The following is a 16,597-nucleotide window of genomic DNA, read 5'->3' on the forward strand; positions in this document are numbered from 1 at the left end:
CCGATCCCACCATGAGAACGGGTTTTAGGGGATTATAATCAACTTTTTTTCAATAATTAAAAATCCATTATCATCCATTTTTTAGGTCACAAAAATCCAAGAAAATTGTTTGTTTTTCTGCAGAACATTGTTTACAGCTAAATAAACTCTTGAATCATGTGGATGAGAAATTTGCACAGTTACATCAAAATGACACCAAACTGTTAAAATACTTCACCCTTGAAACGCACTTTTGTGCATGTCCCATGTTGTCTCCAATATATTTCGAGAAAAAAAATCAAATTCTAAACTAATTGATTTTTTTCCTCAAAGTATGGTGGAGGAAGACGTGGGACATACATAAACGTGCGTTTCAGGGCCTGAAACGAACGTTTATGCATGTACTAGGTCTTTCCCTACCGTATCATGCCGTAGAACCATCCCCCGCGTAGAACCATCCCCCGTGGAACCATTCCCCCCGTAGCACCATACCCCGCCTTCAACCATTAAACACTCCCTCATTCAAGTGAGGTGACAGACAGTAGGCAGGGGAGGGGCAGTAGACGGGGCGGGCGGGGGGGGGGGGTAGTGGGCGATTGGTAAATTTTTACCAAGGCGATGTTAAGAAAAATAACAGTTAAACAAAATGTTAGACTGCCAAAATGAAAAAGTGGAGAAACTTGAACGAGTAAAACTTTATGTGAAAAATTTAAATTTGTGAATTGTAATTCGTAGCAACAGCACTCAACAGGAATGTAGATAATGTGCAAACTTCACAAGTAACGTCTCGAAAAATCCCTTATAATTGATTATAACCGAATATAATGGATTATATTGATATAAAAATATGAAGATTATAATCCCATTTTTAATGGATTATAATCGATTATAATTATTTATAAAGGATTTAATTGATATAAAAATATTAGGGTTATAATCCATTTTTAATTTTATGGATACTGACTATAAAATGACAGTATAATCGATTATTATCCATGAAACTCCAGTGGGGGTAGGCATCGCAATAATGATGGAACCCAAAGGTTGATGGCCGGAGTTAAATCATAACAAGACTGCTCGTATCAGGGCGAAGCCCTGAATATTCCGACTGCCTTTTAATATTCCGACTGCCTTATTGGAGCAGTAATAACATATAAAAAATAAATGTAAAAAAATAAAATGAAAACTTTTTTTTCTAAATTTGAAATTTTTCATGAAAATCATCCCCCCACACGCCATATAAAGTACAAAAAGATATATTTCGCTCCTTGTAACAAATCAATTATGGCAAATAAGCTTCTTTCAACCAATTTGGAACAATTTTTAAGACCGATTAACTCTCCGCTCACGCGTCAATAGCGCGAAATATATCGCGCGTTAATTGTCCCAAATTGGCCAGAATGGCAATCTTTAAACCCTCATAACTTTACGAAAAATAATCACAGGTGAAATATCTTTTCAAATTCAAGCTCAGGACAACAATAGCTTTCGATTGATATAAAAAAAATGCGTCAAAAACGGCTAGTTAAAAAGTCGAAATTTGTCGGAAGAAAAAAAACCCATACCCCGAGCACAAATATTCCGTTACTTTCGTATCGAAGGTCGGAACAATAAAACTACTATGCGAGGCATGATGTTTCTCGGTCCGATGGCCGGTTTCAAGGCCGGCAAAATGTTCTTGCTATAGTTATTAATGGTATTTAAATAATTCTCGGACGATAAGTGCTTACGGTAAAAACGTACAAAAAAATCAAATTCTCTCATGCGAGTCTGAAAGTTTTTCTGCAATTAAAAAAGGCTTTTTGCTTCAAAAATAATCAAAAGTACTCTAGGGGTTTATTATTCATCTTTGTAAAAATTTCCTAATTAATTGTGCCGCATTATACCGACAATCAATTTTTCTTGAAGCTAAGCATCAAAAGCGCTGAAGTTTTCCACGCTCATTTATCAATTTATCAATAATTAATGACACGATGCGCACAATAATGGGAAATAACAACATAGTTTGATAGAAACATGCTAACAAAAACGCATTACTGGGAAAAATGACTTTTTTACATTAAGAGGATGTTCATCTTAAAAATGTCATATACCAATTTCAGTTCTTATCTCAGTGATGAAACAATAGCATTGTTTAACTTTTTAATCTTCTATTTCTCTCATTTCTGAAATCAAAAAGAGTCTCTTGGGTCTTCAAAGAAAGTTTCCATGCATGGTATTTGTAGTGAAAATATTTCTTTTTTTTGTGTGTGTGTGCGCGGCTTTAAAAATGGAGCAAAAGCAGGCGGAAAAAGTCGAACTGTAATGTCCATTAGAACTACCCTTCAGGTAAGAACTGTCAAAAGTCTGCAAAGTGAATTTTCGCAAAAGGTCAACCTTACGCTTTTTTATTCAATTGCTCATTAGCGGCATAAAACTGAACTAAGTCATTGGCAAATGAAGTCCTGCTGACATTATTGACACAGAATTACATTGATTGGAAAACATCTCTAGAACCTTTCGCAATATATCCTCCCAGACCAGTGACCAAAAACATTGCCCCCATAGAGTGTGATTATACTATGATGGTGGGTGGCTATGGTTAAATTGCTGGGATGAAGGGATGAGGGCTATACTACAAAAGAACCAATTCCAAGAACTATAATTTATAAAATCAAGTTGTAATGTGGTACAAAATATTTGATGGATCTTGCTGCAACTTGTCCTTCCTATTACAAGGTTCAGTTTTCATGTAAGATTCATCATAGGATTAGTTTATGGTAGGGGTGGATATTCGTTTCTACGTAGCTTAGTGATTAACAAAATTTTAACAAGACTGCTCGTATCATGTGAATGTTTTAACGCGTTTTGAATTCTTTGGAGTATTTTAAAATAAATTAATTGGTAAAACTTTTGGAAAAACTAAAAAATTTTCAAAACGTTTGATGCGCTCCGATTTTGTGAACTAATCTTTTTTAAATTAGTTCTGGCCCCTTTGTTCAATGTATATAAATGCCTAGTGGTTTTTCGTTTCTTGAGGCATGAAAGTTAGAGCAGTTAAGCAACTGGAGATCGATTTTGATTTTTATTTGCCCGAGGACAACGGACAAAAAGATTGATTTTGGCTTTTATAAATCAATCTCAATTTTGACCGTAATTACATTTAAACGACAGGCGGAAACGCCCCCTAGTGATTACCTGCTGTTTTATTTGATGGGCGAAACCTTACCACAAAAGTATCATGCATGTAAGCCTCCCGGATGTACGCAAGCATGTGTCGCTTCCGTTCACATTCGTTTTTCTCTACAATGTGTCTCAAATGGCATCATTGCGGAATGATATAAAAATGATGCTACAACAGATGACTATACATTCAGGGAATGGAATTTTGAATAATATTTTTTAATAATGTTATTGTCTAGAGACATTTCGTCTCTGTCTCATCCCCTGTATACATTATCTACCGAATTTTCTGTTCCGGTGCTAGAAAGCATATTTTTTCTTTTCATTTTGTCTTCCGAATTAATTTTTAAATATTTGATTTTCTGGTATGTTGCTTCAGTTTTTATTCATGCGACTCGTGAAATATGCTCTTTTGTAAAAAAAAAAAACTGAGATATCTCATAATAAAGTAAGTTATAGCCAGATCATTTCTGAAAAGGCGAAAGTTCACCTAATCGGGCCAATTGAGATTTAAACTAGCTTGACATCCTAACACGGACAAAGACCGCCCGCAATTTGAAAGAGGGGTTGGTAATTAAATAATAGAACAGTACCATCTAAAATAATGCAAGATACTATTGTGAAAAACACGATAGCATATCACTTTTGAAAACATCACTAGTGTACAGTACAGTGAACCGTTTTTTTGTCACTGGGCGGGCAAAATGGAAAGTAGGGGATTGGGATAAACCTGTAATGGGATAAACCTTTTTCATCCAAAAAATAAAACAATAAAAAAATCGTAATATCAATACAAATTGCACAGAATTTTTTTTTCAAATTGATATCGTTTTTGTGGTGTGGTAAGTAAAGTATACGACTTCGTCGAACGCATTGTTCTGAAAAGATGATTATCAAACCAAATAAAATATTCCAAATTTCTTTTGCAGAATACTTTTTTTTCTAAAGATACTAATTCCAAAAAAGCGCTAAGTAAAGTTTCCAAATGAAGTTTTTCTGAAGTAAAAAATTCGCTTTGCTACTTAACTAAAAAAAAACTCAAAAATTTTACACATGTTTTCTCGACAGTAGGAAAAATTTTGAATTGTTTTAATAACATTCGAAATACGACTAAAAACTTTCTTGTGATAAATCACTCGACCCATTACAATGATTATTTGTGGTACCCAATTTAGTGTGGAAAACAGAAAACCTTAAAAAGCAATCGAAAAAACAATTCCTCCGCTTTTCAATGGTTCAAAATACGTGTGCTCCTAATAATTCATAGCCAATTCAAGGCTAAATCAATGCTAAAATGAAAGCTAGAATGCTTGTATGAAAGTAACTTTTTGTTTTCATATTTTCCTACAAATCTGTAGGGAATTGAAGTTATTGTTTTGTGAACCTATACAGTTTCTACTCTTTCCGACTTGGTCTTGAGGGAATTTAGTTGCGTTTGCATTCTAAGGACAAGTGTTCGAGCCCCGGCTGGACCTTGTTTTTTCCAGTATGTATGAAATTGAAAAAATTTTTTCGAAAAAAGGAATCGTTACACTTTCGTTTGTCAGATTATGTTTTATCGGATCAATTGATATTTTGCGTAAAATTTTGTGCTGTCGGCAATGTTCCTTGCAGATGCAATTATTTTTTTTACTCCTGTTCTTTGTAATTTCACTTTTATTTTGTATACTTTCCCTTTTCTTCGCTTGAAAGTTTCGGCTTAGATAGCTTACTTTGGTCAACTGATGGGCCAAAACTGAGAGTTGTTTTCTCTTTTTTTGTATGTTCTGAAAGTGCAAAATTTTTCAGCTTTACTGCTCAAAATTTTGAGACATCACTATGGCGTTTTTGTTTTCGGCTCAATGGGTGTCCATCAACAAACTGTTGACCTAATGGCCGCTCGGTAAAAACTAAAACTTAATTCAAGGAGTTTACTTGTGTTTCTTGGCAATTTTTCTTGTCGTTTTTAATTTAAAATTTTATTATCCGTCGTTTTTTCCCAACTTGCAACGCTGTGCTTTGGTTATATCTGTGTTTAAATTGCGAATTTATCCATAGACGTTAGGGGCGGTCAAAACATTCAGGCAGTCGCCCTGATACGAGCAATCTTGTTCTTATTATACATCTAACGTTCGCAGTTTTTTAACCTAATTTCAACGCTGTTATGAAGAAAATGCATGAAAATTTAAAAAAAAAAGAAAAACATTTAGAAAAAATTAAACTGTTTTTTTCTACCTATGATTTTTTTTGAATTTTTTAAATTTTGTTTTTAATCATAATTTTGAAAAATTTCAGCTGCAGGCTCAACAACTGGCTTTTCTTGCTTCAGCATGCGTATTCCGAGCATGCGTTTTTCATTACTTTCTCAAACTGCATATATTCAGTGGAAACCCATTAAAATTTTAACCAGGTACTGAAATTTGAATTAACCAGGTACTGAAATTTTCCGAGCATGCGCGTTTCATTACTTTCTCAAACTGCATATATCAGTGGAAACCCATTAAAATTTTAACCAGGATCTGAAATTTGAATTATTTTCACAAATTTGAAAAAACAAAATTGTACTTTGAATGCAAATTCTTCAAATGGGGAAAATGGGTTGCTAAAAAAACAAGCAAATGCAAATTTATTCACGCTTGAGGGACCATTGAAATTGAAAATGTCTTCACAGATTTAAAAGATATCTCTGAAGTTGTTCACAAAAGTCAGAAGAAAAATTGAAACTGGTGGAGTAGACTTAGCTGAAGTTGAATACTTTTAATGACCTTTTTTTCCACTCATTCGATTCTACGATGAAAAAAGATTTTTTTGTTGCAATTATACCAGAAAATGACTCGAGTTTGGCCAAATTCCATCTGAATCAAGCATATAAAAAATTGATGACGCATTTCATTGTTGAGAACAAACTGACTGGAAATAATGAACTCTTAAGTCCTAATTTACTTCATCACAGACGTTTGGTTTTAAGATTCAAATTTGATCAAACACTCTTCAATTTAATAATTAAATTATGCAACTTGAATTAAAGCTTGGCGCCTTAATATTTCGTTATTATATGGATTACATAAGCGGAACCGGTAAATCAATGTAAGATTGTTAGGCTTTCGGCAAACTTTTCTGCATATATTCTACTGAGTTCACTTCTGCAAATGAAAAAGAGGTATAACTTTTGGTAGAATTGAGTTTCATAAATATTTCATTTACACTCAACGATGGATTTTAGTCGATAGAATTTTGAGAGATTTCAATCATTTGAAACTTGAAGCAAACCAGCTGCCAAGTCTATTCATTCTAGAGAATGGAGAATAAATTGAAGACTTGAGATGGCGGATTGAGAATACTACACTTTGGAAGCATTTATGGGAACCCTTTTAATTATGGATATAATTGCTGGTAACTGCAGTTGAATGTTGGAGTATGGAAAACCAAGTGCGGAGAAACTGATGCATATTCAAAGCCTGATTGTTAAATATAAAAAACTTGGAACCTCAAAAAATAGTTCTACACGGCTTTGTTAAAAGTTGATTTTTACAAACTATTGCGATTCGAATGGTTTGTAAAAAACCAGATGCTTACAACTTTCAGATACTTGATTTTAAAAATTTTTTTTTTGTTAAACATTGAAAATAACTGTTCGTTGATTTTCACTTTTTTTGCTGAATGGAACATATATTATTCATTCATTTCGTTAAAAAACTGTATAACAAGAGTAAAGTAATTCTAACAAACAAACAAGTTCTTTCCGATTTTGATTAATTTTACGTGAAGCATTTTAGCTTAAATACGTAAGCTTAGAAAAAATTCTCTCAGAGAGCCTAAGGCGTCGTCTTTTTGTAGAAAAAAAAGACGTTTTCATGTCGCTAGTTGTGAGCTGTGTTAAATTCAGAGACCATTTTGCTGCTGCTTGAAAATGATTAATTAAAAAAAGAACGTTTTCATGCATGAAGTTATAGTTTCAAATCAGATAAAGCTATGCTTTCATAGATCTGTATCCGCGGGCGTTAACTTATGAGCGCACACAGAAGGCAGACTTGGCAATCAGTTGAAGAGCTCTTGATGAATCGTTGATAATTTCTCTTACTTTCATCATTTGATACCATGATACGCATTGATGGTTAATTTTAAACTATTATCAGTTTGGTTAGTTAAGTCACGGCACAAATATTTTTTGCACTGAGACGGTGTGCTAATAAACATGAGATTTTCTGACGAAAATTAAGTAGTGTTCGGCGTACCTAGACAAGCTTTTAATGAATTGCTCAAGGGTTATTCAATAAGATGGTTTATTTTTCTTAAAAAGCTGCAACCATGTTCTTCTGACTAAAATTTATTACTTCATAATGATTTTAAAAAAGTTGACTTCAGCTCAAGGATGCGCTACTTGCTAAGGTAGTAGAATTAAACAATAAGAGTAGACATCTATCAAACCTTACCTGCTTTGTAGCTTACAATTTTGTGACCAATGAAACATAACTTTTTAAGTGAGAGGTTTTATAAATGAGATTGAAGTTGGGGTAAAACTCACTTGATTCGGATAAAACTCGTAGTTGGCAAGTATGATGATCGTTCTCATTGTTCGGACCCTCCACTGAACACGTGATCGAACTGCTGCTTTTCGTGTCGTACTTGAGCAGTTTCACAGTCGACACAGTCGGCTCATCTTCGTTTCTGTGGACGTCGTAGATGGTCTCGTTACCCTTTGTCCACCTGAACGAGTAGTCGGAGAAGGCCTTGCTCGGGTCGACGCCGCCGAATCTGCACACGAGGTACACTTTACTAGACGCTGTCACCGTCGTGTCTTTCGGACGTTCAAGAAGAACCAGCTTACATTCTAAAACTTAAAACGTATTAACTGTTCTTATAGGAATACAGGTAATAAAAGAAGTGCGAATCAAAAGAAGTTTAGTAGAGCTCTATAAACCTAAAAAAGCTTTATTTATACTAACTGCGGGTAGTTAACTTCAGGTATTATATGATAAATTATAATAAATTTTTTTGAAAAAAAATTAAAATTTTGGCTAAATCAGATTTGGTGATCAGTACGCTTCCCGTCACATTTTCCGTTGGAGTTTAGTAACTATGAAAAACGGAAATGATTAAATCAGCTTTGTCTCGACACTATTTCCTGAAATAATTTTCGACAATCCGATTGTTACCACACTGATGCCATGTAATGCCAGGAGTGAAAGGCTTTGTTAATTTGATAAAACTCCCAAATCTCTGAGAACGAACAACGACAAACCTGAAAACGCGTGAAAAAATACCCTTGGCCTCTGTTCTCTCCTACTACGCTTTTTTCCAACAGACTTGCTTTGATATAATTAGGTTTTTAGCAATTTTGTGAAAGTATTTGGAATTCAAAAAATGAAGTATATCTTTAAAAACAATAATTCTGATATTTCAAGTTTTCAGAAAAAAATTTCACGACTCACATGGCCGCTTCTTTGATGAAAACTTAGCATTTTACATCTAATGTTAAAAACGTTATATTTTGTGTATCTTTCCTTCTTTTCTTGTATTCTCACTCAACAAACTTGAGTTTCTAATTGTAAAAAAATGCTAATGGATTTAGCACGGCGTAACTATTTATTGGGACAAAATTCGATTGTTCTTACTCGATATTCCTCTTAAAAAATTTTTCCTGCAGATCCTGATGCGAATATTCAATAATAAGCGGAATCAACCTTAAAAAAAGCAAATTAAACTTGGAATTTAAAAGGTCACAGACTTTTACTATTGACTTATTGGAGGAATTTTAGTTTTGCTAAAATTGTTGATTTATAGAAAATTTCATGGGGCTCATTGAGTAAATGAGCACAGGGCAAAATTTTATAGCAGAAGCAGAATGACCGCATTCAAATATTTTGTTGTTTCTATTGGTGCCAATTTGACGTCAACACTTTTTTGTAGGCTATAATAGGTTTATAGGACACATGAGGTGAAGATAATTTTTAGAGCAAAAAAAATTCGGCAGAAAAAAATTGCCTTATTGAAAGTCAATTTGAATTTTTTTAGAGCACAAGTTCCTCCATAGAAAAAAATATTATTTGTTAGTGAGCCAAAACAGTTGTGCTTAGGATTTTTGAAGCTGACAAGAATCTTTCGAATCGATTGTTTTTGTTTGCATGCATAACTAGGCAAAAAAAATCCTAGATTTCTTCTTGTTTTGACATTTGAATTTGAATTGTAATTTCAATTTAGCTTGAAAACCTAAAATTTTTATTGCCTATTTTATTTGTTACAGGGAAGCTTTAAAAAAAACAATTTATGAATTTTTTTCAATTCTTGAGTTTTCGAAACTTTTCCTGTGATTAAAAAACACGCGTTCAAAATAGAAAAAACTTTGTCCCCCTGACTTTTTTAGACAGTTATTAATTGCAATATGAATTCTTCAAAATCTAAACTTTGAGGTGTTTAGCTGTTTTTTTCTCAAGAATTGTCATTTGCATGGTATGTTTCAAGGGTTTAAAAGTTTTTTAATGGCTTCAAAATTTTAAAAAAGACCAGCACAATCAGAAAAGTAAAAATAATATGCCCTTGAAAAAGATAATTCATTACTTTAATATTACTTTTGTTTTGCCTACTGCAATCAATTTAAGAACAATTTTCAGTAGCTTTAAAAAACTAAGGTGAAAGAATAGACGGTTTTATTTCAAAAAACAACAAGCAGTCCTTCATATTTGTTTTAAAAAAACTCAGAAGTCTTTAAAGGATTTCTTAGTGTTATTGGAGCGGTAAACATTTTACTCTAAGGTAATGTCACAAGCTATTATGAATTTTTGAGATTAATTTTACAATGTTATTTTCTACATAAGGTAAAATTATTTAAGTATGCTGGTTACCTTTTACAATTGCTATGAAAATTGGTTTCTAAAAATTTAAAATTCTTGCTCAAGTTAACTTTGAGTATGCATTTTTGTTCAAAAATTTTTTCTACAGTTATACCCCCGGCTTTCCTCAATTTAAGAATGATTCCTATCACACAACCACAAACAGGAAAGAAGAACTCATTTTAGAGTTCCATACTTGGAATGTATAGAGAAATAAATTGTCAGACTATTTTAGGAAATGAAATTGGGATCAAAATAATTTGCAAAAAATTCAGAATTGAGGAAACAAACATTTTTTCCCGTATTATATAGGTTGTCTCACATGAGAAAATTAGCTTTACTTAGCTTAGAGAGTTTTCGGACAAAACACTAAAACTTAAATCGAAATGTTTAACAATGAGCTTTTTTACACAATTATCTGTACTTGTCTGTACCAATGAAAACGTATGACTAGCTTTTTCCATTTTTGAAGTATGTATGGCAAGCGTTTTCTGTTCACCCGCGAATTTGTTGTAGAATTTTTCGAACCAATTTCTAGTTTTGAAAAAAAAATTATTTCTTTGAAAATCCTCAAATTGCTGAAATTAACTTTTTGAAACTTAAAAACTTTGAAAACTTTGAGCTCTGCATATTTTTCCGACTTTTGAAAAAAAGATGGAATAGTTGTGTTATGGTTGTTTTTTTTTCTCCAGACCTTTTCGTCCTTTTTAATCGTTTTTTTTTTCAATAACATCCAAATGGTATTGTTGTATTGAGCTGAAAACCTATAACTTTTCAGCCTGTGATAATTTTTTTTAAAGTGTGGCTTAACTGTGACTTTTTTTAAGTTATGGGGTTGTAAAGATTGCGAAATTGACCAGTTCGGGACAATTAACGCGTGACACTTTTCGCGCTATAAACGCTTAAGCGAACGTTCAATCTGTCCAAGATCTCGTTCCAGACTAGCTGAAGCAGGCTATTTGTCAGAACTGCTACGTTACTTGGAGCAAAACACATTATGTTCTTTATATGGCGTGTCGGAGAGATGACTTTTCAAAAATCTCAAGAAAGTGTTTTTTCCATTTTTTTTGAAAAATTAATGATTTTTTTTAAAAAGCAAATACTGCTCCATAGACATTAAAAGAAGGCAGTCGGAACATTCAGAGTCCGCCTTGATACGAAAAGACTTGTTGCAGTTCTGTCTCAAAACATGAAAATAATATGTTTGGGCTCTTTCGTTAGCATTTCAAAAAATTTTATTACGCTGTTCATGATTTCGCAGATGTTAATTCTTTGATGATTAGAGTTGTTTTTTTTTTGTGAGAACTTTTTTATTAAATTTTTTCTGCTTCCGATTTAGGTTTAATTTTGGTGCTAGTCCGCTTCTTTAAAAACCTATCGCGGAAGCTCAATTTTGTTGCGGATTATCGAGGTGCGCGATTGTCGTCGTGCGATTAAAATTTTTGGCCTATAAGTGAAGGATGTTATTATGATCGTCTAGATGCTTTGAGCGACATATGGCATGGAGTCGAGTTCAGATATATCTTTATTTCTGTTCATCACGTGAACTGGTTGCAAAGACATGAACAAAAGCAGCATTCACTTCCAAATGATATTAACCAGTGAAGCAGTCATCCGATCAATAAATCTCAAAAGGCTACTCATTTCCCCAATCATTCAATCCATTGTTCCGTCTACTGTACAAATTACAATTACACTAAACTAAGCCCCCACCCTGACTGAAAAGGCCGGACGAGAAGGCTTAGACAATCAGCAGCAAACACTGCTGTCTATGACTGCAAGCGGCACGTCAATCTTGTTGGCATTTTGAAGAGCTCCCACAATGATTACGAGTGTTAAAAGCACGTATCAAGTCTAATCAGTGAAGATGGAAATATAACAAACACTACTTTGTAAAACAACAGGTAGTATCATAAAGTTGATTTTCCCAAAAATTGCGAGCAGGGAGGGGAGGGGGAGGGTAGAATTGGAAAAAAAAACTTTTTACTCTTGATTAATTACAAATGCCATACTAAGCTAAGCGAGATATCCATTCGTCATCAGTTTCAATTTTCACTTGTTTTGTAAAAAAAAACAGTTAATGTCGCTGACAAGCTGCTGGATTTCAAATGATAGAACAGGCAAAATATCCCAGCAAGACAGCTTTATTGAGGGCGTCAAAGTGGAACAAGCAAAAAAACACTGTCAACGAAAAAATTTGTGAGCAGTTAAAAGTAATTTCAAAAGCTGAAAACCAGATTTAAGACAAAACACAGGAACAAGATACAAGAAAATAATACACAGCATTGGAACAATGGAAAAAATTACGCAAAAAAACCAAACCTTTTTTCTTGTGTTTTTTTTTCTTCTGATAGCTATTTTGCTCTGGTCAGTAGTCGATGCTTTTATGATGTGCTCTTTCAGAACTTTATGAAGCTGAATTATTCGTCAGTGTGTCACATCAAATGACTTTCTTTTCGGCTTTCCGACGAAAAAATATTTTTTAAATAGAGTTGATCACCCAATTAAATAACACATTTAGAACACGTTGATATCAGGTTTGATTGCCAATCTAAAAACTTTTTTTAAAAAGGCGTAAATAATAACAAAACACTCTAAGCATAGATAAAAACCGGCTTTCTTCGAAAGTCAGAACCACAAGATCATCGCATAAAAAGCACTAACGCAAAAAACATGTAACTTTTTCTTGTATCGAAGATGATTTTCTTTACTAAAGACTTTTCCCTGTCGTTTTTTTGTTGGATTACTACTGCGTCCAACATTTATCGCCAGAATTTCATTCTTTTCTACAAATTTTAACGAGGTTACTTCCTACTAAATGGTCTAAATGCAAAATTTTCCAGTTTCTGACGCAAACTTAGCGACATTTTTAAGTCCGAGAAAATTTTTTCCCCAAAACAATTTTGGAATTTGAAATAATGATTTTTCACCAATTTTTCAGACGCAAACAAAAATTCAGCGTTTTAATTTTGTGTGAGGTAGAAAATTGCCCATAAGGTCACCGGAGTTAAAATTTGTTAATTAAGCTGAAAAGCTTGTCTGAATATTGGCGCTGAGAACCAATACTCATCCTGATCAACGCGTAAGTTCAAACTACCAGGGCGCTGCTAAATATTCAATAATCCAAGTGCTTGAATAATCAGTTTAAATTGATTTGAGCTAAGCTAATTAGTATAATTAGTTGAATGTTCCACGGAACTTTGTTATTGTTGGTTAACTGATATTATCTGCTTGTTTTTGAAAAAATCAACAAAACTTTAAAATTTTCAAACTCTTTTTAAAACCAAAGGAAAACTGAGAAGCTTGATGACAGTCCGAGCTCAGAGCCTTCAGGCTTCGTTTTGTTGCAATATGTGGCATCTGTATTCGAATATTTTTCTCCACGCATGCAATCAGTGGTAACTTCCCAAATGGCATAATTCCCAAATGGCATAAAAATGGAAACTTTTCCCAAATGGCATAAATTTCAAGTTTTCATTGTAATTTAAACGTTTTCTATCAATTTCTATTTCTATCATTTTGTCAGGAACGAAAGCATGTGAACAAGATTTGGAATTAATTGCTTCCAAACAAATTTAAGCAACAGATTTATCGAAAAAAAATTGACCACAAGAAGCTTATTAATAATCGCAAGCTTATGCTTCTTGCTTTTGTTAAAAAGTTCTACAAGTTTTTCACGATAAAATGTCAATCAACATTTGAATTGACAATTTGACTAATTTTCTCACATTTTTCACGAAAAAATTGTTCTCGATTTTTCCAAAGCAACTGTTGCATGAAATTTATGCCATTTGGGAAATTTTTCATTTTTATGCCATTTGGGAATTATGCCATTTGAGACGTAATCCAATCAGTCTTTGCAAAAGAGCAAAAACAAATGCTCAAAATTGAAAAACCCATTAAAGAAGCAGAAAGGCCGACTTAAATTTTTCTTGTTTTCCAATTGTTTTTTTTTCAGACCCTAAATGCAATAAGGACTGCGCGCGTACATCAGGGTGAAACCCTGAGTGTTCTGACTGGCCCTTAGCTGGTCTAGAAAATTTTTTGGTAAGTAAAAAAATTGGACTGCCATTATCAAATAAAAAGATTAAAACTTTATTCGAATCAAAATTACCATTTAGTTTTCATTAATTCAACTTGGAACGATAATGATAGTATTTAGGCTAGTGGCAAGCACACTCGGTTGACAACCCAGTTTTTTTCGGTTCGGACTTCATGATACCGGTACTTTCTTTGTAAATTTGGTCTGACATGTAAATAAAAATCACATAACACATTTAAAATCTCGTGAGTTTTCTGCACAAGATTTAGAGTGCTGAAAGTGGCTCTCGACACTTCTTTTACGTCTAAATGAGAAAACCTTTTCAAGAAACCCAGTCAAAAACACCTCAAGAACACGGGTTTTAAATATTCAATTATATTTGACGCTCTAGAAATATCAACGTTCTGAATAAAATTTGACACCAAGTTCTTTTTATACCCATTTTTCGTTTCTTCATTGGTATTATTTCTTACAGTTGAACAACAAGCATATTATTGTAACAAGCATTACTTGAATAAAAAACCTTTATATAAAGTGTAGCAGAGCGACCTAATAGCGTCGTTTTTTGGATCAAGCTTTGTACATCCTATGACTTTTGTCCCCTGCTATATGATTCTTTTTGGGATGCATAACAATTTAGGTGTTAAGCAAAGAAAGAGGAATCTATAGTTTCAACTCGAGGAAAAAGGTATCATAACTCGAAGAATCATTATTTTTATAATCTATATAACCTGAAAGGTATCGTTTATAATTGGAGAACACAGCCTTTATTTATGATGATGAAATGCTCAATTATTTGGTAAATTCCATACAAAAGAAAATCAAAGAGGGATGCTACAGGCTGCTCGGTTTAATGATTTCCATCTATAAATTCAAAACTCGGTTGATCAAAGCCGTAAAATTGGTAAAACAAAAATTTGCTGGTGTTACTGCTACAAAACAGGCGGAAAAATTACGTTTCAGTGCCTACGTTCACGGAAATACTCCGAGTTAAGTGAAAAAAGGTACTGCGATAAGCAGCATTGAAAAAAAGATTATTGTTAAGACTATAAAATAAAGTAATCAAAAACTTACAATCTATAAAAATAGCTCTGAACGAATAAACGACGACATTACTTGTCATCAGAAGAGTTTTCCTTCCTAATAAATATCGCCTACCCCTAATACTAGTTTTTGAAGTATTTTCTATGCCATATGAAAAGTAATGGTGTCTTGAGTTCGAGACCAAAAAAGTTAATTTATCTGCGATCCTTGACCAAGCCACTTTGGGGAAGACGTAGGCGGTATTGAAATTACAAAATTACATATTAATTATTTTTCCTTTCGTTAAATCATTTCAATTTGAATTGAGCAAGATATAATTAGTCCAACTATTGTGCTTGATAGAATAGATGCAAAGTAAATCTTTGTACTGAAAACTGCGATTGGGGAGGAGTTAAAAAATGAAAGAAAAATCATTCAAAGAAGTTAAAAATTGTTTAATTTAATCGATTTTTTTTCTGTTTACAGATTACGATTTCAGTCGATTTCAAGTTTTTACGTATTTTTAAATTCCACCTGCAGATATTGACGTTTAGTGTTCTTAAATTGAAGAATAGTTCATCTGCAAACTTTTCTGTAATGTGAGAAGGGTTTGAAAATTAATAATGGTACATAATTAATGCGCGACATATTTCGCCATATTAACGTGTAGACGGCAAAGAACTTTGCTCTTGCCGCAAATTATTCGTTCTGATTTTTTTGCTGCTACTCCCACAAGGGATTTGTGTTGAATTTTCTCCAAACAATTGAAAAGACGTGCAAAATTGTTCTGAAATAATTTTTGAAAGTTTAAAAATCAAACTTTTTTGATCCAAAGCTTTTTCAAAGACGTTAAAAAGCGTTGGAAACATTCAAGCCTTTGCCTTTTTTTCTTAAAAGATTGAAACAAGTTATTTAAGGCTAGTCAAACTGAAACCAAAAAATTCCAAGTTTAAACATGTCACTGAAACTTCATGCAAAAACATTTTTTCTAGACCTAACGTTAAACGTTGATTTCTACCCAGAGGACAAAAGATGCCGAGTTCAAGCTTAAGCTATTGTTCGAACATTGAAAATGGGGAGGAACTTTGTATTTGGGTGTTTTAGTTTTTTTGTTTTTGCAAGCAAAATCAGATTCCACAAATAATCGTGAGGTAAGGATTGGGCCATGTTAGAAATGGGTCGAGTGATGAATGAAAATGAAGCTCTTCCAGTCGTGAATCGAAACACATTAAGAAATTTTTTGATTGATTTCCAACTTCGAACAATTGACGTGAGCGACCAGGTTTATTTTGTTTTTCAATCAAAATGTTCTACCGAGGATAATCATTGTAATGAGTGGAGTGATATATCATACTGAAGCCATTTCAGCCTTCATTTGAAAGAAATTTAAAAAAAAACAAAAGGTTGTCTCAGTGCCAAGAAAAATTGATTGTATTTTTTGAACTTTAATAAAATTTCGAGCGAATAAAACAAGTGAGAAAGCTCATTTTAAAATTAGGAGCTTTTAAAGCGCCATATTTGGAATAAAAATTTCATAACAATTTCCGGACAAAAAATGAAAACAAATTTCAGAAATTATTCT

General features: G+C 33.1%; 2 protein-coding genes across 12 annotated transcripts in view; both read right to left on the reverse strand.

Annotated features, from left to right (window-relative positions):
* Window positions 1–16,597, reverse strand: part of LOC134843793 (uncharacterized) — a 331,722-nt gene that overhangs the window by 268,810 nt on the left and 46,315 nt on the right. The gene's annotated exons all lie outside the window — the stretch shown is intronic.
* The window catches only part of LOC134844143 (receptor-type tyrosine-protein phosphatase S-like), a 114,981-nt gene that overhangs the window by 79,725 nt on the left and 18,659 nt on the right, over window positions 1–16,597 (reverse strand). For all 11 annotated transcript variants that reach the window (XM_063860661.1, XM_063860669.1, XM_063860670.1 and 8 more), the window contains exon 3: window positions 7,646–7,951. In XM_063860661.1, the coding sequence (XP_063716731.1) occupies window positions 7,646–7,951 (306 nt within the window). The remainder of the gene's footprint in view (window positions 1–7,645; window positions 7,952–16,597) is intronic.

Source organism: Symsagittifera roscoffensis, chromosome 4 (assembly GCF_963678635.1).
Source record: "Symsagittifera roscoffensis chromosome 4, txSymRosc1.1, whole genome shotgun sequence".
NCBI classification, from domain to species: domain Eukaryota; kingdom Metazoa; phylum Xenacoelomorpha; order Acoela; family Convolutidae; genus Symsagittifera; species Symsagittifera roscoffensis.